Consider the following 21,031-nt stretch of genomic DNA (forward strand, 5'->3'; position numbering starts at 1 on the left):
TGGCAGCAGAAATTTAAAACAAAAAACTAATTGATAATTATCAATATCGACTGTTATGAAACTCTTATAGTGATATGTTTGTCAGCCATATTGTACAGCTATAATTTAGAAGATTAACAAATATCTTCTTTCAGGAATTCAAGAGTAATTTATTACTTTTACAGAGTGAGAATTATTTCAAATAATTATGATAATTGTGGATTATAGTTAATGAAAACCCCAAAATTTACTTTCTGTTTCCTTTGGTACTTTTGCAGTGATTGTGAAGGGCATAACAAACCATTTCTTTAAAAAAATCCTTTCTAATTTTCTCAGAAACTGGATTCTAGATTTTTATGAGCTATGTCATATACAATTTAAACTTTTTGAAATGAAGTATTTGAGCAAATAATGGTTTTCCAATGCTCCACTGTGACCAACAAAGAGCAGATTACCGATATCAGAGCGGCTTCTTGGTTACTTTATCCCACCATCATGTCACGGCAAACACACTGGAAATGTCAAACTACTTTTGCTGACAGCAACACTGGGAAATGAAGCTTTTATAAACAAATTACTGGGATCAGAGCGCACAGAGCAGAGGACTTACTGGAGACACCAACAACGATGAGCTGCAGAAACACTAGTTACTGTCACTTTACACTCCAACCCCACCTCTTTATGTAATGAACTAAACACAACATTTTGTTCCTTCTAGCGAGATTAAAGTTAGCTTTTGAAAGTCTAAAACAGCAGAGAACAAGTAGGAGAGGGAAAGATTCATTTTAAGAACAGGATAAAGTGTCGATGGTAAAATGGGAGGAATTAAGCGATGGAGAGAGAATAAAGGACAAAAGGAAGGAAAGAAAGGAAGGAGCAGAAAATTGAGAGAGCGATAACTCACAGTGACTGAATGCTGGTGACGGACGACCTGCGAGAGAGTGCATCTCGATTTTGCTTTACAAAACTGTACATGCAGAACAAAAACAAAAGGAAAAGAATGAGACGAGAGATGTGGACGGGACAGGTGGACGGTGTGTTGGCCTGTCGGTGCCGTCCACCTGTCCCTACACTCCATGATTCACACAGTTTCTATGAAGCTGCTCTGAAAACACAACCTGAGCCAAACCCAGAACGACTCGACAAAAAACAAAAACCATCCAGGAGTTTCATTCCAGAGAAGGAAGATTTCAAAACGGGCAAACGGCTTTGAATCTTTTTGCTTTGCTACTAAAACTAAACGTTCATCTGGAGCTTCTGGTATGACAAAAATATTAGGACCATCGTAGGTAGAAATAAAACAAAAAAACAAACCTGGAACTTACTTCGTGAGTAATCTCAGACGTTTTCTAAAATAAAAAAAGTTTGAACGGACAAAAATCTTGAGCTTTTGGAAATAGGATTAGCACCATAGTAAAGCTAACTGCTACATGGCATTATTGTTAGCACTCCAGTTGAGCTAGCTGCACCAAGATGTTCGGATAAACACTGTACCAAAGCCAACTGCTACATGAAATTATTGTTAGCATTCTAGTACAGCTAGCTGCAGCAAGAAGCTAGGTTAAGCACTGAAGTAAAGCTAACTGCAACAAGACATTAATGTTAGGAGCTAATTGTAGCAGCACCAAAGCTAACTGCTACATGACATCATTGTTAGCACGCCAGTTGAGCTAGCTGCAGCAAGACGTTATGATAAACACTGTAGCATAGCTAACTGCTACATGATGTTATTGACTGAGTACAAAAAGGATTAGCCATGTAGCAAAGCTAAATGTTACAGGAAGTTATTATTAGCACTCATGAACAGATAGTTGGCAGCTTAATCTAGGATTAGCATCCCCGATGCCAAATTCAGAATATTTGCACCACATTATGGTATCAACATTTCCAAAAACTCCTGGATTAAAACTTTACTGCAGTGTGATATGGAAAAGGATTTGGGAATGAAACCCTGAGTTTTTATCAACAGGAATCAAACAAAATCTGTGCAGTTCAAACAAACCAAAAACCACAAGCCTTTTAGCATAGCGGTCAACAACCAAAGGAAATATTTCTGACATGCAGAAACCAAACGCACATCATCACACAACAAAGGAGAACGACTGGGAAGCCAAACATCTGGAGATGTTCAGCACTGATCAGCTGGCGGGTCTAAATGACGTCATTCACAGAGGGGAGAACAGCAATTAAGGAGCAAAGATGATCAATTAGTCACATGAGTAAACGGCTCATAATAATAATAATAATAATAATATAAAAGCTGGGGAAAGATTAAAACTGAAAATTAGCGAATCCAATATTATGGAGCTCATCCTGACCTTTAACCTTTTTGCTTGTTTTTATGTGATCAGGTTAGATGACATGAGGCAAGTTGGCTCCTATTTTTACCGTAGCTTCACTATTAAGTGAGCAAATTCTCCTAGTAGGCAGTTAATCTTTACAGGCTCTGTCTGGGGGCCAATTGGGCCCTACGAACGATTCTGGGAGGCTCTTAGTCAAGAACAACCAGAAACTGGTTTCAGGTCGTTACTGACCTGAAACCAGGTCAGTAACGACCTGACCTGGTTTGGTCGTTACTGTTGTCAATATGCATGTTGTCCATGCATATTGACAACAATATGCATGGAAAAAAATGAGGAGTGAATTTCTGCCTAAAAAAACTTCATTTCAGAAATGTCCAAGAGAAACAAGAACATTTCTGAGTCAGAAAAATCAAACATTTGTTATACAATTCAGAAATGTTGAGACTACTCAGAAATTTTCTAGAAAAAATGAAAATAATAAAGAAAATGAAATTTTGAGACTGAGCACAAAGATTTTTGAGAAAAAGAATTGAGAAATTTCAGTTTGAAAAGTTGAACATTTACTAGAAAAAACTGAAAATTTGAGATTGAGCTAAAAAAATTAATAGAAAAAGGATTAAAATTTCTGAGTTTCAACGTAGAACTGCCAGAAAAAATAACATAAAATTTGAGATTAGTGTCAGATTTCTTTTAGAATGAAAACTTTAAAAAATTGGGAGAACTTTAAAAAGTAAAAAAAAAAAGAAATTTAACTTTTGAAACTATTCTTTGACATTTTGAAGAGTTATTTCAAACTCAGATAATATTTTTCCAAGAAATTTTCCGAAATTAATAAAAAAAAGTTTTTGGCAGACATGTACTTCCATATTACAATATGCTGTTGTACAAAATCCACTGAGGAAACTTTGTGGACATTTTTTCTCTGTTCCTTTGGAAGCGACATAAATCTAAACAGTTTTTATTTTGTCATTTTCATGGAAATATTAAAAGTTTGATGTGATTTTGTCTCACAAAACTCACTATAGCTTTATTAATATACTGTAATAACATTTGCAATATTATTTATCTGCAAAACAAATTTCATCCTGATATTTTTGTGCATATTTCGCATCTTAAAGCAAACAGTGGAATATCTGTAGAACTGGGAGCAACAAATAGGAGTGAAAAAAAAATCCTCTTTCACTGGTTTTTAGTAAAATGTTAATTAAGCTCAGCAGCAAAACAAACAATTAGCCGAAAGCTGTTAGTAGAAACCCAGTGCTTCCTTAATTGCAGATAAAGTTGGAGAAGACAACAGCCAGAGCAAAACGGGGAGAAGATGAGGAGAAATGCAACAAACAAAAACTCGTTTCTGAGACGGAGAGGGGAAAACATCCAGAGAGAGAAATATAGAGAAACAAACATATTTCCCTCCATTCTGGGAGCAAACAGAGCGAGAAGAAACTTACGCAGCGATGGAAATGTTGGCAGCTGACATCGGGCTGACTTCTTTTACTTCCAGAGCTTTCTGCAGAGCGAGCTTCTTATTGGCTGCTTCCTCCTGCTCCTCTTCATCCTGCCAGCCCAGAGCCCAGGTTTCATGTCTCAGCTGAATATCATGAGGAAAATATAAACTACTTCCTGTTGGTCTGGGTGATGTTTGAGCAGCCCACCTTCGTCAGCTCTTGGGCGTTGGCGAGGTTATCAACAGCGATGGCCAAGAAGACGTTCAGCAGAGTGTCTGAAGCACAACTTTCAGGAAAAATATACACATAGTGGCAAAATATTAAAAGAAAATCTCTTTATTTCCACTAACCGTAATAATGGACAACTTAATCTGCATTTATTAGATTTGACAGACAATAGGAGTTACAGCTGAGTGACAAATTCAGAAAGTTGGTGTGAAATCAGTGATTATTTGATACAAATGTGACAAAATTGCATTTTCATGACTCCTACACGATGCTTCTGCCAGTAATATTGCATGTGGAGTATGATATGTATTCACAATATGAGAAATAAACAAATCTGTGTGAGAAGTTACTACAACCGTCAGTTTTAGCCTTGCAAACAGCATCAGGACTCCAGCACTCTGCGCAAAATTTATCAGTTTTAATGACTGTAGGACAAGTGAATTAGAAATATTATTTTCTTCCTCATTCTGCATATGGCAAACCTTCTTCATCTCTTTTAACACAAATCGAAAGCTTTGCTTTTTGAATTTGAACTGCTTTCTTCAGTCTAACCTACTATGTGCAACTTGGAGGCGTGCGCGCTTCTTTTGAGATCAATCTCAGAAATTTCCTAGAAAAAAACAAGAACATTTCTGGATTTGAAAAGTCAAAAATTTGCAATAAAAACTTTATTTTCTAGAAAATATCATTTTAGAGTTTGAAAAGTTGAAAATTTGCTAGAAAAAAAATAATTTAAATTTTTTTTTTAAAATTATTCTCAGGAATTCTCCAGAAAGTACTTGAAAATTCCTGAATTTGAAAATTCCTGAATTTGAAAAGTCAAACATTTACAATAAAAACTTTATTTTCTAGAAAATATAATTTTAGAGTTTGAAAAGTTTAAAATATGCCAGAAAAAACCCACTAACTTTTGATATTAATCTCAGACATTTTAGGAAAAAAGAACTTGGAAAAATATGAGTTAGGAAAATCAAAAATGTTTGACTTTTGAGACTTGGAGCCTTTTAGGTTGAAATATGCAGTTCGATTAATCTGGGTTATGTAATATTCATATTAGTCGCCATCGTTAACGTTTACATCTCTTGTAGCACGTTAAGATATTAACATACAGGGGGAATCAATATAGTTGAATTTACACTGTAGCTCTTTTGCATTAGCTTAGCATTACATTAGTCTAATGCCAAAGTAGAAGCAAACGCCACCATGTTGGTACGTAGCACAGAAATGTTGCTAAGTATGCTTTAGCATTAGCTTATACCAACCTAATGTTTATGATTAATGCTTGAGTGTTAGCACAGCTATCAGCTAACTTTTCAGCTATTTTTGCCTCATATTTGTTTTGCTCTCCCTTCATAAGTTCTGCTGTTGCACCGAAGAGGATACAGTTTCCAAAGAGCGTGAGGACGATGAAGTAGATGGAGGAGAACATCCCACGGTGAACGCCGCCATGAGACTCGATGCCGTGGTACATGACGGCGTTCCAGTCCTCGCCAGTCAGGATCTGAGGAAAACGCAGGCTGTGGATTAAATAATCACTTCACAGAGCAAAGGGGGATGAGCACAGGCTAATTAAAGGATTATCACAGAGCTCATCTGGGGACAAAAGAGATTATTTTGAGCTAATTTGAATTCAGATAAAGAGCTTTGTTTGGCCAGTTTTCTGTGGTTGTTTTACCTGGAACACAGTGAGGATGGCTGCTGGGAAGGTATCAAAGTTTGTTGTTGGTGTCTCATCTTCAAAGTTAAACCTGGAAAATCAGAAACGCTTCATTAAAAACAAAATCACAAAGCTAAAAAACCAAACAAAAAACATAAATATGTAGTTTTTCTGTGTCTGTGGGATATAAAACTTCTTCAGGTCTTCAGAAACAAAACTTTAAAATGTTTTCCAAACATTTTTGTTGCTTAAACAATTAAAAACTAATCAGTTTTAAAAGAATAATATGAAAAAGCCAATAAAATTATAATTATTGTGCTTGTTGCTTTGCACATGTTTTTCTTCCTTCCACTTATTTTTTTTTTTCTGTATGTAGTGCAACTGGTGACTTTTCTAAATGTTAATGGCGCCCTTGAAGCCATGGCCTCCCGGGTGGAGAGCCATACTGCCCATATTAGGAACCACTAATGGTTCTATATGAAAAATCTTTGTTTTATTGGAGTTTTGTATCATTTTAATTTTCTGAGTTATTGTGTTTTGACTCTTAGCTGAAATTGTCAATGTTAGCAAAAATAAAAGCTTGAAATGATGTTTGGTGAAGCAAATTTAATTGCAAAAAAAAAATCTCTTCAGTTATGTTTAAAAAATATATACAAAATATTTAGTTAGTTAGCTAAAAATTTCTGTCCAAGCAAAATATTTTGCTTGGAAAATGAATATTTATCTTGGATCTGAATATTTAGACAACTAAATAGTTTACAAACCAAATATTTAGCTATGAAGTAAACTAAATATTTAGCGTGAAAATTTGATATTTAAATGACAAACATTGAGTTGGTGACTGAATATTTAGTTTGACATTTATAAATGTGTGAATAAAAAGGTGAAACACTGAGAAATAAAACCAATTTCTTCTCTTTATGTCAGGTTAAATAAACCCAAAAATTGCTGCTCATTTTTTACAGTGTAACTTTAGTTTCTTGAAATTACTTCCAACACGGTTTTAACATTATTCCACATATAGTTATTTTTTTAAGTGCAGCAGAGGACTAAACTCATTTAAGATAAAATAAAGTGTTTAAAGTCCTGGTGGGTTTTCACAGCGATGGATTAAACATTCTCCTTCTCGGTTGCATCCCTCCATCGCCTTTCCGTTTATTCCCACCTTCCCTCCATTCCTCCCGTTCTTCTTCTTCTTCTCTTCGGGGATTAGCAGCGCCGAGCGGCGAGTGCCTTGCTCTGTTTATCCTGATAATGGGGATTGGGAGCGCGACCACGGAGACTCCATTACCTCCACCCGGGGAACCGGAGTCACACGACGCTCAGTTTGTTCCCAGCAGCTTCATCTAATCCCGAACACAACGGCAGCAGGTTCTTATTTTTTATCGTGAACCAACCGGAGGAGGCGGCTTAAAGCCGAGCGGTTCTGGATTTACAGGAGGAGGACGGACGCAGAGCGAGAGTCCGATGATTCGGACCAGCAGTGGTTCTGTAGAGCAGCTGGGAGGAAAAACCGTTCTTTAGGTTCCACTGAATGCTGAGCAAGTTTAACATCATACAGATATTTGATTTATAGATATTTGATTTATAGATATTTGATTTACAGATATTTGATTTACAGATATTTGATTTACAGATATTTGATTTACAGATATTTGATTTACAGATATTTGATTTATAGATATTTTCATATTGGTTGAATCAATGAAACCCAGGAGACAAAATGAGAAAAATACAGACTTTGCTTCACAGCAATGATACATCCAACCATCCATCAATCCATCCAACCATGTGTACATACATCCATCCATCCATCCATCCATCCAACCATCCATCCATCCATCCATCCATCCATCCATCCATCCATCCATCCAACCATCCATCCATCCATCCATCCATCCATCCATCCATCCATCCATCCATCCATCCATCCATCCATCCATCCATCCATCCATCCATCCATCCATCCAACCAAATTCTGACCCTTTAGTCTAAATGCTTCAGATCAAATCGACACATTTCCTGTTTTCTGCTTCCAGGTTTGACATGTTGACCGTTCAGAGATCCTGTTACTGGTTTGCAACCAGTGGATGTTTCATCTGCTGCCCAGTCAACTCTGAACTCCGACAAGCTCCAGCTTACTGGACATTCAGACCGTCCAACCGGCAACAACAACGTCAGTTAAATCTACTTTATTTTCGATGTTGATACTGAATCTAAGGGTTGCCGTCATGTGATTAGCATGAAAACAAAACATTTGGCATTTTTCCAAAGGTTTGGAAGGACTGATCACCACAGATCAACATCTTTTCTTTTTTATCCTTTTAACTAAATGCCAAATCTTTAAGATGCCAAACGCCGAAATGTCAAACTGAAAGCAATCCAACTGAAACTCAGAGTAAACAGTTTGAGCGCAGCAGTCTGTGATTTATCTCTGGCTGTAAACATAAGAACAGCAAGTCTGCTGAGAACCACCGAGTCAGAGCAAATCGACAAAGACGCTCTGAAGCTGGAATCAGAAAAACAAATCGTTGCTTCAGACATTTTCTTCCTCTCCAAACGCAGCTCGTGTCCACGGAGTCTCAGCAGGGAAACGGCTCTCTGCTGCTCATTTTCAATTCTCACCATTTAGCCCAGAGAGAGCAGAAACATTCGGAAGAAAAAGGTTGTGTTTTCCCTTCGTTACACCACAGCTGACAGAGAACAGACTATTTTTAGGTAACTCACAAGATGACTCATGATCTTTGCTCAGGAACATTAAAAAAACAACACAAGATGCTACTTTACACGCTGAACAGGAGTTCAGTCCAGAGAAAGACGAGGACATAATTGATTAGAGGAAGTGTGTTCAGCCCGATACGCTCAGCTAACTACACACATCTCGTTGGTGTCAGACTCATCTCACACATGTCCATCAGCAGACAGCCAAGTAACGCTAATGATGTCGCAGAATTAAGCCGGGAACCATGGCAACGGCCTGCTGTCCCAAAGCGCAACGACGCGCGGGGCCGACAGTCACTGGGAGAAAATACAACCAACAACAAGATGGCAGCTGGAGCTTCAGACTTCAGAGGCAAAATATTATTATTATTTAGTTTCCCTTTGGGATCAATAAAGGATTATTGATTTTGAATACATAGTTCCCATGTGATGTCACATTCCTGGAGCTTTGTGACTGACAGCCATCTTGGTAGGCAGTTGCTATGACAACAATAAAAAGATGGCGTGGATCACTTTCGTATTTAATTTCCCTTTCAAGAAAAATTCAAAAAATATATTTTTGAATTTCAATTGAATTTGAAAATAAAAGACCTGGGAGAGATTTTTTTTGCTAAAGTCTTGAGACTTGACTGATCTAATGTTAGCAGCAGATTTTACTTTATGTAATGGAGAGTGAAAGGATGTTGGTACAGACATTTTATTGTGAAAGGATGCAAATTATTTTTAGTCAGTGATGTTGTTGGATGGTAAAGGCTACGCTAACTGTAGCTTTGTAATAATGACCATATGAATGTTATTCCAACCGAACCTTAAATGGATAATTTCAGAAGGAAATAAACATAAATTACATTCGACATTCTCTCGATGTCGAAGCTAGCTTGCATTGCAAGCACTCCTTTAGCTGGAAATATCAAAATAAAAGCACTTCCTGTCCCATTCAATCAGAAGTTAGTTTTATCCAGTTTTCTCTTCATGTTGTTTTTTACTTTTAAGCAGTTTTGAGGCGCAGTGGGGAAACTTCAAACTGCGTCACTTACTCAGCAGGTCGTTGCTAGGCAACCAAAGTTGGGGGGAACTTGAAACTGCTTCTTATGCTGCAGGTCGTTGCTAGGCAACCAAAGTTGGGGGGGGAACTTGAAACTGCTTCTTACGCTGCAGGCTGTTGCTAGGCAACCAAAGAGCGAGTGAGTCAGTAGATTCCACCAACCTAGCTTAGCTAGAAAGTCTTTCCTTTGCCTACATCTCCCAGAATGCCGTGCGGTTTAATTTATAGACTACTGAATATTTTCAGATGTATTATCCATCTATTGATGTTGATCGCATGTCTATTGCGATATAATAATTTGTCATAAAGCTCTAGACTCAAAACAACAATATTATCGTTTATCACCATAGCTAGTGGGACATTTTATCATCTAGCAAAATCTGACAGCACAGTTAGCCAGTAAAAACCAAACTGTTTCCAGGAAAAGTCGGGACGACTGATCCTCAAACGGCTGCATAAAGTCTCACTGTGAAGCTGCTCCATGAATGACAACATTTCACCACCACAATGTCCCAGCAGTGATGTGGGCTGCGATACAAAAGGTTTGTGTGTAAATTGATTCAGAACGTGGGCCAGATGCCAGGCCTTTGATTATGCACAGCCAGCTCTGGGATCAGGAGGTGTTCCTGTCATTAGACGACACGGCGCTCCTGCTGGGGCTGATATTCAAAGGGCTCTGGTTGGAGCTGCTGCTCAGTCAGCTACCCGCTGCGCCGACATGCTTGTCACCGCCGCCACCGCCGCAGCAGCAGCAGCAGCAGCAGCAGCAGCAGCAGCAGCAGCAGCAGCAGCAGCAGCAGCAGCAGTAGTCCAGGGATCACAAGCAGAAGGACGGGAGAGGATCCTGGTGGAGTCGCTGGGGGTTTGTGTGTACGGTGGAGCAACAGAGACATGTTGGAAATATCACTCACTGTCCGCCAAAGAGCTGCATGCCGAGCAAAGCGAAGACCACGATGAAGAGGAAGAGGAGGAAGAGCAGGCTGATGATGGACTTCATGGAGTTGAGAAGGGAAACGACGAGATTCCTCAACGAGTTCCAGTATCTGAGAGCAGAAAGAAAAGCATTGAATAAAAGGTTGGTTAAAAGGGTCATTTATGCAGAACAAAGATAGAGCATCACTAATTCAACATGTTTTTTACTTTATGACTTAAGTAAAAAAATGGTGAAAAACAATCATTAAGCAGTTTTCCATCATTATTTTTAACACAATCCTTTGGTAAGCTAGCTGTTTGAGCTGATGCCACGAAAATAAATGGTGGTTTACATGCAGTACCTGGCGGACCAGTAGGGGGCACCAGCAGTACGAGGACCACAGTTTGAGAAACACAGATTTAAAGTGACAGAGACCCTAAAACATTTCAAAGCTGGCAGAACTGATCAGACTAAAATCTCATTATCTTGATTTTGGGTAGAAAATGTCCATAGGCCGATCCCAACCTCTTCAAGGAAGCATCATCGGTCACTTTTAATGTCCCATCAATACAGATTCTCTTTCTTTTTGAAGAGAGACAATGTAGGACACCCAGAGTTTGAAGCAATCCAAACATGCTCTGAAGGCCTAACAGGCCATCAGCTGCCAAGTGCATAAGAAGCCAAATGTTTGTTTGCTGAACAGAAGTTGACCTGACAGCAGCTTTCCTGAAACAAACTCACTTGGTGACTTTGAAAATCCGGAGGAGTCTCAAGGCCCTGAGCACGCTGATCCCAAACGATGCTCCTGGTTTTATCATGTCCCAGATGACCTCAAAAATGCTTCCCACGATCACCTGGACACACCGGAGGAGCAGATGCTTTTAGATCTGATGACGAGAATTAACCAACTGCAAGAAAACGAGTCAGATGTGTTCAGACAACTCTGAGTGCAACTTCCTAAAGCTTAACCTGGTGACTGTTTTATTCCTGAACATCATTTTGTTTGTTTTTTAGGTTGTTCTCACACCTGATAGTCTGGTAGATTTGGTTCAATTGGGGATCAAATCTGCAACATTTGTTACATTTTCAGCTTCTGTTTAAAACCAAACTAAGTGAAAAAGCTGTTCTCCTCCTCGCCTGTGGGGGCGCTGCACAAACAACCACTGAAGTAAACAACATACAAAACCTCTGAATAAGACATTGAGCACAACTTCCTGCTTCACAAAATGTAAACAAAAATGGAGTAGCGTCAGATTTTAGCAGTTGTATGATTCTGCTGGTAAACGATCAGGAGACGTTTCTCATGCTAGCGCTAGTTAGCATCCTTGTTTAGGCTGCATTTACCCAGAATGCACTGCGCTGTAGTTCACTTGAGGTTAACAGATGCATTCGAACCACAGCAGAGTTCAGTTCAAGAGGTTTTGTAGGTGGACCAGAGTTAAACTTTTTGGTTTCATATGTGCAGGTTGGCATTTAATCACCTTCCTGCTGTTCAAAGCATCAATCCTGATCATGAATGAGGCTTCATATCAGTTTGGCCAGACTAACTGGAACAAGCTGTTAAAATCGTTAAAAGAATGAAGGAAGCCATTTTGATTCGTGCCACTTACCCCAAAGTCAAAGCAGTTGAAGGACGAGTGGAAGTAGTTTCTGGCTCCGAGGCCGTACATCTTCAAGGTCATCTCCGTCAGGAACAGACCCAGAAACACCAGCTCTGCTGTGTCTGGTTGTAAATGAAACTTTTCATTAACGGGAAGGTGGACGCCTGGCTTTCATCAGCCTGGCTGTGGTGATCACTCACAGAGCGCCCTGGTCAGCCAGTCCGGCTGGTCGTAGTGGACGATGGCCACGCACAGTGTGTTGAGGCCCACCAGGCACAGAACGATCCAGTAGAAGCTCTGGGCTTTCACCATCCGCCGGATGAAGAACCGGAAGCGCTTCTCTTTGCGCCGGAAGTAGGATGAGCTGTCCATCTTCCCGCCGCTTTTCACGCTGGCCCGACCGAACGGGGAGCCGGGGGGAACTGAAACGATCCAAAAACACGACAAATAAAATACATTTTCATTCCAACTTCAACTCGACAAACTGAATTTTATTCAAGTCAAGTTCTCGTCTCTGACAGTTTCATCTTAAACAGGAAACAATTGTTTGTTTTAGGAGGTAAAACTGGAGCAGTCGACTAATACACTGCAAAAACACAAAATCTTACCAAGTATATCTCTTTAGCTTCAAGCGCTAATGTCTGTTCACTTGAAAACAGACAAAAATAACTGATGAGTAACTTTTCAGCGAGAGACAGAAGCTTGTTTTGAGAGAATAATTCCTTAATTTTGATTTTAAAAAGTACTACTTCTACTGGCAGATTAGTTCACTTATAACATGGGAAAAATGTTTTGTTACAAATGAAATAATCTACCAGTGGAACTGGAACTGGGTTGCTAGGCGACGGGCTGGGCTTGGCTGGCGTTGCTAGGTAACGATTCTGAAATAATCCGCCAGTGGAATAAAAACTTTTTCTTCAATATTAAGGAATAACTGACTCAAAACAAGATCCTACATCTTCCTGAAAAGTTGCTTATAAGTTTAGTCTCATTTCAAGTGAACTAGGATAAAAATACTTGGTAAGATTTAGAGTTTTGCAGTGTGTAATCAAACTGGGACTAGACAAATTGGCTTATTAAGGAATTTTGACCAATAAGGTCAATAATCAATAAAGATTTGAAATGTCTTGCAACAGTAGAGCCCTGTTTGGTCACTGAACGAATGGAGAGAGTTACGGTAGTCAGTATCTTCACCTAATAATTAAATATAAATCTTCAAGTCTTAGGTCATTTTTTAGCTGTTAAATGTCCAAAAACTGCAAACCAAAGTAGTGAGAACATCCAGTGTCGTCACTACTCAACTTATCAAGCAGGATAAATCCTAAAGTTCAGGTTTTTCTGTGAGATTTTTAGCCTAATCTGATAAACGGAGGTCAAAAGGTCAGGGTCTTGTAGAAAACTGGCTGCTTTTCTGTAAAAGGCTGTGAACAGATGGTGTCCTTTGACCTCCAGATGACCCGTTTACAGCAGATGAGCCTTACCAACAGAGGACATGTCAGCAAAGGGATCGTCGCCCTCCTCTGCACCAATCAGGTCGTTTTTGCCCTTCTTGATTTTCCCTCGCTTCAGAACTGCAGAAACAGCAAAAAACACAGAGGATGGAAACCAGGAGTTAGAACTCAGTTTGGTTCTGTTAATGAAGGAACTAATGATGAGCCAAAACAATCAGCACAAAATTAACTTTTAAAACAGCTGCTGCAGAGTGGAGAATGTTTAGAGACCAGTAGAAAATAGAATCTGTATTAAGGTAAAATAAATTAATTTTGACAGATTTACTAAACAAAACTATTTGTCAGCAGCTGGTTTTCAGCTACTGATATAAAAAACTACGGACCACTGCATCGTTAGCATTAGCACTGTGGCATCGTTAGCAGCAACAGGAAGTTAGTGTTAATACTGTGGCACAGGAAGTTAGCATTGTTACTGTTGAATTTTTAGCATCCGCAGGAAGTTAGCAACATGAAGCTAACATTAGTACTGTGGCATCATTAGCAGCAACAGGAAACTAGCAAATAAATACAAATTTGTATTTTTGTATTTGCTTCCTGTTTCACTAGCAGAAACAGGAAGTCAGCAGTAGAACTGAATCACTAGCAGCATCAAAAAAAGTTAGCAATAGTACTGCAGCATCGTCAGTAGCAACAGGAAGTTAGCATTAGTACTTCTGCATGGTTAGCTGTTACAAAAAATTAAATTGCGCCTGCAGCATAGTTAGCTAACAGAAAGTTTGCATAAAGCCAGTTAGTAAACACAGGAAGTGAGGTTTATTCCTCTGCCCTTCTGTAGTAAAAGCATCTACTGGTTTTCCCAAACGTCTGTGGAAATCACTAAATCACCTAATTTGCCTAATTGGTCATCTGCTTGTAACTGTACCGGATGTTGTGGAAGTGATTAGCGGCTACGATTATTTATGTCAGCAGTGACTCATATGCCACCAGTATAACTGTCCTCCTAAATCCCTGAGTCTGACTGACACGTTGCTCCATTACTCACACCTGTTATTTATCTGAAAGAAACCAAACGCATATTTTCTGCACCAACAACATCACAGCCGCATTTCTACAGCCGAGGATTCAGACGTGCTAATCCTCCGTTTGTGACTAATGGAGGACAGAGGAGTGCTGGCTTCTGCCGCTTTGTGTGTGTGGAGTGTGTGTCTGTTTTCTGGCAAAAGCATAACAACTGTGTGTGTGTGCGTGTGTGTGTGTGTGTGTGTGTGTGCGTGTGTGTGTGAGAGACAGAGCGAGCTTGGGAATTCATTTTCACAATCCAATCAGAGTACGGCTGTAAATCTCACATATTAACCCCGATTCCTTCACATCAGGCTGTAAAATTTGAATTTATCAGCAAATTTCAAGTTTACAAAAAAAGTTGAAAAAAAAAAAAAACTAAATTTGTTTTTGTATCATAAAATATACATTAATGTTCTCTGTAGCAGGAGATTTTATTGGTAAAATGATTTTCTAAATATTTTTTTCAATCTCAGAAAAACTATTACTCTCATTTGTCAGCCCCCCCAGGAGTTTGCGATTATTATGTTACTTTAGAAATATTTGTGATATTTTTTCTTTATCAAGTCCAAACAAGATAAGAGATTCGACTCAAACATTTTTAATCTTTAAAGAACCCACATAGTCACATAGTTAAATATTTTCTACCACAATTATCATAGATTATAATTTTATATCAATTACAGCTCGAACAGAAGTTTAGTAGAAATAAGAACTACTGCCACCTGCAGGTGGGAGTTAGCATCACTTAAACCAAAAGTTTTTTTTATTTTTTTTTTTATTTTTTACATTTTTGCAAATAACCTCACAATTATGAAAGAAAAAAATGCTGGAATCTGTTGTTTCCTTGATAGAAAATTTATATAAAAAACTGGAGGAATTAATTTATAGTGCTGTGTAATAATATTCATATAATTTGAACTTCTGCCCAACCAAAAACTTCAATTAGTTTTTTTTATGATTTTAGATGATAGACCAACACAAACTGGTGGATAATTGATAATCTGCAGAAAAATTAAGCATATTTTTACATTTCTTTTAATTAATATCTTAATTTTAAGAAAAAAAAGAGTGCATAAAAAGGTAAAAAGCAAATATTTTGTAAAAATGTGCAGATTTGAGGCTGAGGAAATATTAAAAATTATGGAGAAACACTAGAGCAGAAAATTAGAAGCACCTTACATAAAAATTAGCATTAGGAACACGGAGTTTAACTTTCAGTAAGCGTTTAAAACGCTGCAGTTAGCAGCAGAACGCAGCAGAGCATCTCTGCAGAAACACATTTTCCTTTCCAATCCTGAGACGCTTCAACGACCTGCCAAGAAAACTGGGAGAAACGAGAAACCCTCACAGGAAGGTGCTGAGGTTCTAGAGCCAGGTCTTCCACCGACACCCAAATCTGGTTTATTCATGTAATTAGGATGCGTTTTACTTATGTAAATGTAATATTTGATTCTTCTGTTTTCAATAAACCAAACATGACTGGGTTTTTCTTGACAGAGAGACTAGATTAGGTGGAAAAAGTCAGCTGGTTTATGCACATTTGAAAGCAGATGCTCGGTTTTCACCTGAAAGGTTCTGTTTCCTCTTGTACCAGGCGCCGTCCATCGGGGCCTTCTCCTCAGCAATCTCATCTTCTTCTTCTAGCAACACCTCCTCTGCAGCAGAGCATCGGTGTGTCAGATTCTGCTCTTATTACTGACAGCCTGGTGTTTGGTTTCTGGTCTCTCACCCGCCTTGCAGATCCACTCCAGGTAGCCGGTGAGCTCCCGCTCGATCTGCTGCTGTCGCCGGAGCTTCAGGAACTCCTGACGCTTCTCCACTCGTTCTCGCTCTTTGGCAAATTCTCTGACAAGAATTTTATTTTTTAAAAATAGACAGAACAGACTGCATTTAAGAATGAATTATTAGCTTTTTTACAAATGAAGACGGGACTGATATGGTTCATTAATCTAAAGCCATTTTTGTTCCTGCACCGCCGATTCAAAGGGACCAGAGGCGCCCTCTGCTGGATGGCGGCCAAACTACAACACTGAAAGACGGTCTAAGCTGAAATTACCACTTAATCAATTGGAACTAATTTTAATCTGATAAACCATTAATCATAAATCGATTCACTTACAGAATAATAAATATAAACATATTCTTTGTAAGTGGACTTACCCTGACAGGACACCAAGCACCAAGTTAAGCATGAAAAAGGAGCCAATGATGATGAGAGGGATGAAGTAGAGCCAGTTCCAGTTGTTTCCCACTGCATCATTAGTCTGAAAACAATTAAAATTTTATATGTAGTCGGTTACAAATGTTATTTATAGGAGTAAAATAATTACACAGACCTATATTCTGCTGCTTGCCCTGTTTTGTCTGAAGAAAAATCTTTCATGATCGTAAAAAGATGGGCAACGTTCCCTATTTAACACAAACTGTCACAGTTTTCCTCCGAACAGCAGCGTCTAACTCTAATTAAAGTTGTTCCTAATAATCCGGCATTTTAAAACAGCATTGCAACACCAGCTGCCACATGAAAACATGCCGTATTTTTCCCAGCGTTTACCAAACTAAAAGGTTTTCTGCAGAATCAGAGCTGCTGTTTTCCACAAACATGTCACTGCAGGATTTCTCAGCTGGAATTAAAAGTATTTAGAAATTTTTTATCTAACAAAGAAAACAATGAGTTCACACCACATGAGTTTTAACAGCAAGATGGGGATGGATTTTCATCAGAACACGTAACAGCAGGAGCATTTTATCTATATTTTATCTATATATATTAAATGTCTCAGTTTGTTCAATAGGTAATTAAATTAGGGAGTCAAATACAAATTTAAGTGAAATACAAATTGAAATAATAATTTTTTAAATTACATTTTTGCTCCCTCTGCTGTCCATTAGAACAGAGGCTAGGATTATTATTGTATAAGCTAGCATTAGCATTAGGCTAGGTTAAAAACTAGCATACATAGGCTTATCATCCATCAGATTGTCACCATTGTTCATGAACATAGATAAGCTAGGATTAGCATTGGATATTAGCTAGGATTAGCATTGGATATTAGTGTTAGGCTTGGCTAGGCTAACAAATAGCATGCCTAGGCCAGTCACCAAGTGGTTTGCCTACTTCCTCTGCTATTCATTAGCAAGGATAGACTAACATTAGCCTTGGTTAGATTAAAAGCTTGTTATCTGAATTGCCTACATAATGCTGTGCATTAGCACAGATAATCTAGCATTAGCATTGGGTGTGTTAGTGTTAGGCTTGGCTAGGCTAACAAATCGCATGCCTAGGCTGGTCACCCATTACACTGCCTACTTCCTCCACTGTTCATTGTAACAGATAAGTAACATCTAGTCATCTAGTAACATCTAGTCTTTCTAGATAGGCTATATGTTAGCCTATCTAGTGCTATCTAGTGTTAGCACTAGATAGGCTAACATTTAGCATACTTTGGCTGATCACCTGCAATTTGAACTTTTTCCTTTAAAGAAAATGCTTGACATACAGTACCTGTGAGGCATAGGTATTATATGTCATATGTTTGCACTGCTGTGCACTTATGACAGCTAACTGTAATTCAGCGTGACATCAAACATAAACATGGTGAAGACTGAGTTTGAGTGGCGTAGACAGAGTCCTGCTAAGCTACAGGAGAGATGCTAATCCAAACCTTCTTGTCCAACATCAGCGTCTGACCTCATAAATGTAAAAAATGTCAGGTAGTCCCATAAAAGTATAAGGTAAAAAGCTTTGCAGAATAGCTTAAACAGTCTGGGCAGCAATGGATGCACCACAATCCCTCTGAACCCTGTGGATTAATGGAAACACGTCTTTTATACATCTGCTGTTAGAAATCTACAGAAAAAAGCTGCAAACAAAGCAGGTGCTTAGATAAATGTCACAGAGACCTCCATTAAGGCTATCAAATGAGTTTGTTTTCATTTTTTGTCTGCTTCAGTTTTATTACAATCAACATGAAGTGGCCTGAAACAGTCCTCCCACTCAGCGATGGTGTGAATAACAAGCAGTTTCCATCTCAACTTTTTCAGGCAACGATCCAGAATTGGTCACATTTTACCCTAAAAGACATTTTCCTACAGTTTCTCTTCAATTGTCTCAAACAGCCTCAGTTTGTTTCTGCGCTGCAGTCGTGCCTCGGGAAGTAAACGTCCTCCGTGCCTGAAAGCGCTTCAGTGACACTTTGCAGACGCCGATGTCAAAGTAATTGTGATGGGAGGTTCCGGCCGACCCGATCGGTGGGCTGCGGTTCTGTATTATGCACCAGAGAATCTGGGATGAGAGAATGAAAATGTGCTGCAGCGAACCCTCCGGCCCCCGCTGTCAGAGCAACAACCACCCACCCGGAAGGACGAACGCCTGGCTTCGTTTCTTTTCAAGCGTTTCATCACTTTCTCATCATCGGCTTGTTTTCTCCTCCATCTTTTAACTTAGAGTCATTCAGTTCGACACTTACATGAATGTCTGTTCTGCTTCCTTCTTCATTAAGCTGAATTCGGGTTATAATTTGACAATTCAGGCAGGTGAAGGTCTGCAAAACATGATGGTGCTAAGCAGCCAATTTAAACCAGAGACCAGAGGGGAAGTTTGTCCTTTCCTCAGACTGGATGACAGATTCAAATCGGAGATCAGGGAAATAACAGGTGTGTCAGAATAAGCAATACATCTATTAAAATTATAATTATATAAAATATATATATCAATCTGCTCTTTTTCTATCAAAAACAGGATGATAAAAGTCTTCAGTCTGGTGTTTTGGTCTCAACTAGACCTTTTTAAGAACATTGTTGCTTATAGACACTTAATTCATTTTATTTGTTGTTTTGTTTTATTTTGGATTTAAAATGTCTTCCAGTGCCAGTGTTAAATGTTCACTAGAATTTAAAGTTTGTTGTACTTCCATTATTTTACCACCATCAGTATTTAGCCTTGGATAGGCTCAACAATGGTCTCAAAACAGCAATATTATCGTTTATCGCAATAATTTCTGGGAGAATTAATAGTCCAGAAAACATTGCTACCAAATGCGACCAACATCCAATCTTTTCACCCATAAAAAATTAATTTGTGCCTCTTCCATAGGTGGAACTAAATCTGACATCCGATGGTTTTCAAATCAGTCCAAATGATCGCATTTTATCCGACTTTTACTTCGTTGCTCCCAACAAAATCAATAAGTATTTGCACAATCACTCTCTCTGCTCTTACTCATTTTTTGTACTACTATGTAAAATGTACTTTTTGAGATGATTATAAAGTGAAATCATTTAGTCTCCATAGCAACCATTCAGCGTTACAAAACGCCTAGGTGGACTTAGCCCCGCCTCCTGGGCGCAGCTCCTCCTGATAGGTCACAGAGCAGCCCTCCCCTACTCAGTTCCTTCAGAGTAGCCAGAAGAAATTAGCAAACACCTGGTGGAACTACGCAAAAACGACAAAAAGACCCCGTCCCATGCTAAGGTTTCTCTCACAGAGCTCACTTTGAACACCAACTGCCCTCTCCATGCATTGGAGAAACACAAACCACCGCCCTCAGTAGCAGGAATAGTGAGGAAGAGAAGATAAAGTGAGACTCTCTCTTGTGTCATTTTGCATTTTTAAACTCAGCCAGCAGGAATCGATGCTTTTCCTTTGACATGGCCTCAACCTGGCAGCTTCAGCAGTTCAACCAGTTCATCTGAGCAAGCAAAGACATTTTTCTGGGAGGTTTCCTAGATCTGATGATTAAATATAATTCTGCAGCCTTCATACTAACACACCGTTTCCTTGTGATGTTGGACGTTTTCCAAGAACACCTCTGGTAAATATTTGGCAGTCTAGCAGAATATTTAGGTTTACATTTGACCTTCATAACGATCAGCATGCAGGAGTATGGAAGAAAACGTGAATATCTCGAGGACATCAGTGAAGGACACCCATCATTTCATTTCATCATATGTCACTTCATGATGGAGGTGTGATTATCAACATAACAAGCAGCCTGCGGCGCCGTCAGGAAGACACATCTGAGGCGCCGCTAAGGTTCAAAATACAGATACAAGCAAAGATTTTCTGAATAAACTGTGCCGAAATAGCAAATAAGCTGTTATTCTGGCAGATCGAGCTCGTCTTTGTGTAGCCTCACACTGATACCTGAGCATTTAGCATTCAGCATTTAGCGTGAAGAACTTTTCTATAATTCATTTAAGGAAAAGGAGTGAAGGATTCAGGGCACGTATACTATTATTATTCCTTCAGTTTTGCTGACTTCTAATTGCTGCACTTTGAAAGATGTTCCCTGATTTCAAAGCTTTAGTTTGTAATTCCAGTGAAAAGTTTGGTACAGAGTGGATTCAGCCTCCAGACCAACATCAAATCCCTGAGATATTTCTAAAAGTAAAAGTAAGAAATGCTGCTAAGTGCAAGTGGGAGTTAGCATAACTTAAACCTGATGTTTTTAACATTTTGGCAGAAAATTTGCAATAAGCTCACAATTATCCATTGGCATAAAATAGTGGAGGGATCTGTTGATTTTGTGTGAATTTCCATGATGTAATTTGGCAGTGTACAGATAAAATCCGCTAAAATAATATTATAATGTGTCCCGCTGGAGTTGACAGGGCCACATAAAGAG

The 21,031-nt window shown here is 38.8% G+C and overlaps 1 protein-coding gene across 16 annotated transcripts in view; it reads right to left on the reverse strand.

The window, feature by feature from the left end:
- LOC103154531 (voltage-dependent N-type calcium channel subunit alpha-1B) overlaps window positions 1-21,031 on the reverse strand; it is a 122,011-nt gene that overhangs the window by 47,837 nt on the left and 53,143 nt on the right. For 11 of the 16 annotated variants that reach the window (XM_016662792.1, XM_016662786.1, XM_016662790.1 and 8 more), the window contains exons 7-19: window positions 16,566-16,669; window positions 16,135-16,250; window positions 15,971-16,060; window positions 13,374-13,463; window positions 12,093-12,314; window positions 11,902-12,014; window positions 11,033-11,145; window positions 10,290-10,421; window positions 5,631-5,703; window positions 5,339-5,456; window positions 3,935-4,002; window positions 3,731-3,837; window positions 884-946 (exon numbers count right to left, since the gene is read on the reverse strand). In XM_016662792.1, coding sequence (XP_016518278.1) covers window positions 884-946; window positions 3,731-3,837; window positions 3,935-4,002; window positions 5,339-5,456; window positions 5,631-5,703; window positions 10,290-10,421; window positions 11,033-11,145; window positions 11,902-12,014; window positions 12,093-12,314; window positions 13,374-13,463; window positions 15,971-16,060; window positions 16,135-16,250; window positions 16,566-16,669 — 1,409 coding nt within the window. The remainder of the gene's footprint in view (window positions 1-883; window positions 947-3,730; window positions 3,838-3,934; window positions 4,003-5,338; window positions 5,457-5,630; window positions 5,704-10,289; window positions 10,422-11,032; window positions 11,146-11,901; window positions 12,015-12,092; window positions 12,315-13,373; window positions 13,464-15,970; window positions 16,061-16,134; window positions 16,251-16,565; window positions 16,670-21,031) is intronic. The other 5 variants (XM_016662796.1, XM_016662795.1, XM_016662797.1 and 2 more) reach the window with 1 other exon arrangement.

The sequence above is a fragment of the Poecilia formosa genome, unplaced genomic scaffold (genome assembly GCF_000485575.1).
Source record: "Poecilia formosa unplaced genomic scaffold, Poecilia_formosa-5.1.2 Scaffold390, whole genome shotgun sequence".
In the NCBI taxonomy this organism is placed as follows: domain Eukaryota; kingdom Metazoa; phylum Chordata; class Actinopteri; order Cyprinodontiformes; family Poeciliidae; genus Poecilia; species Poecilia formosa.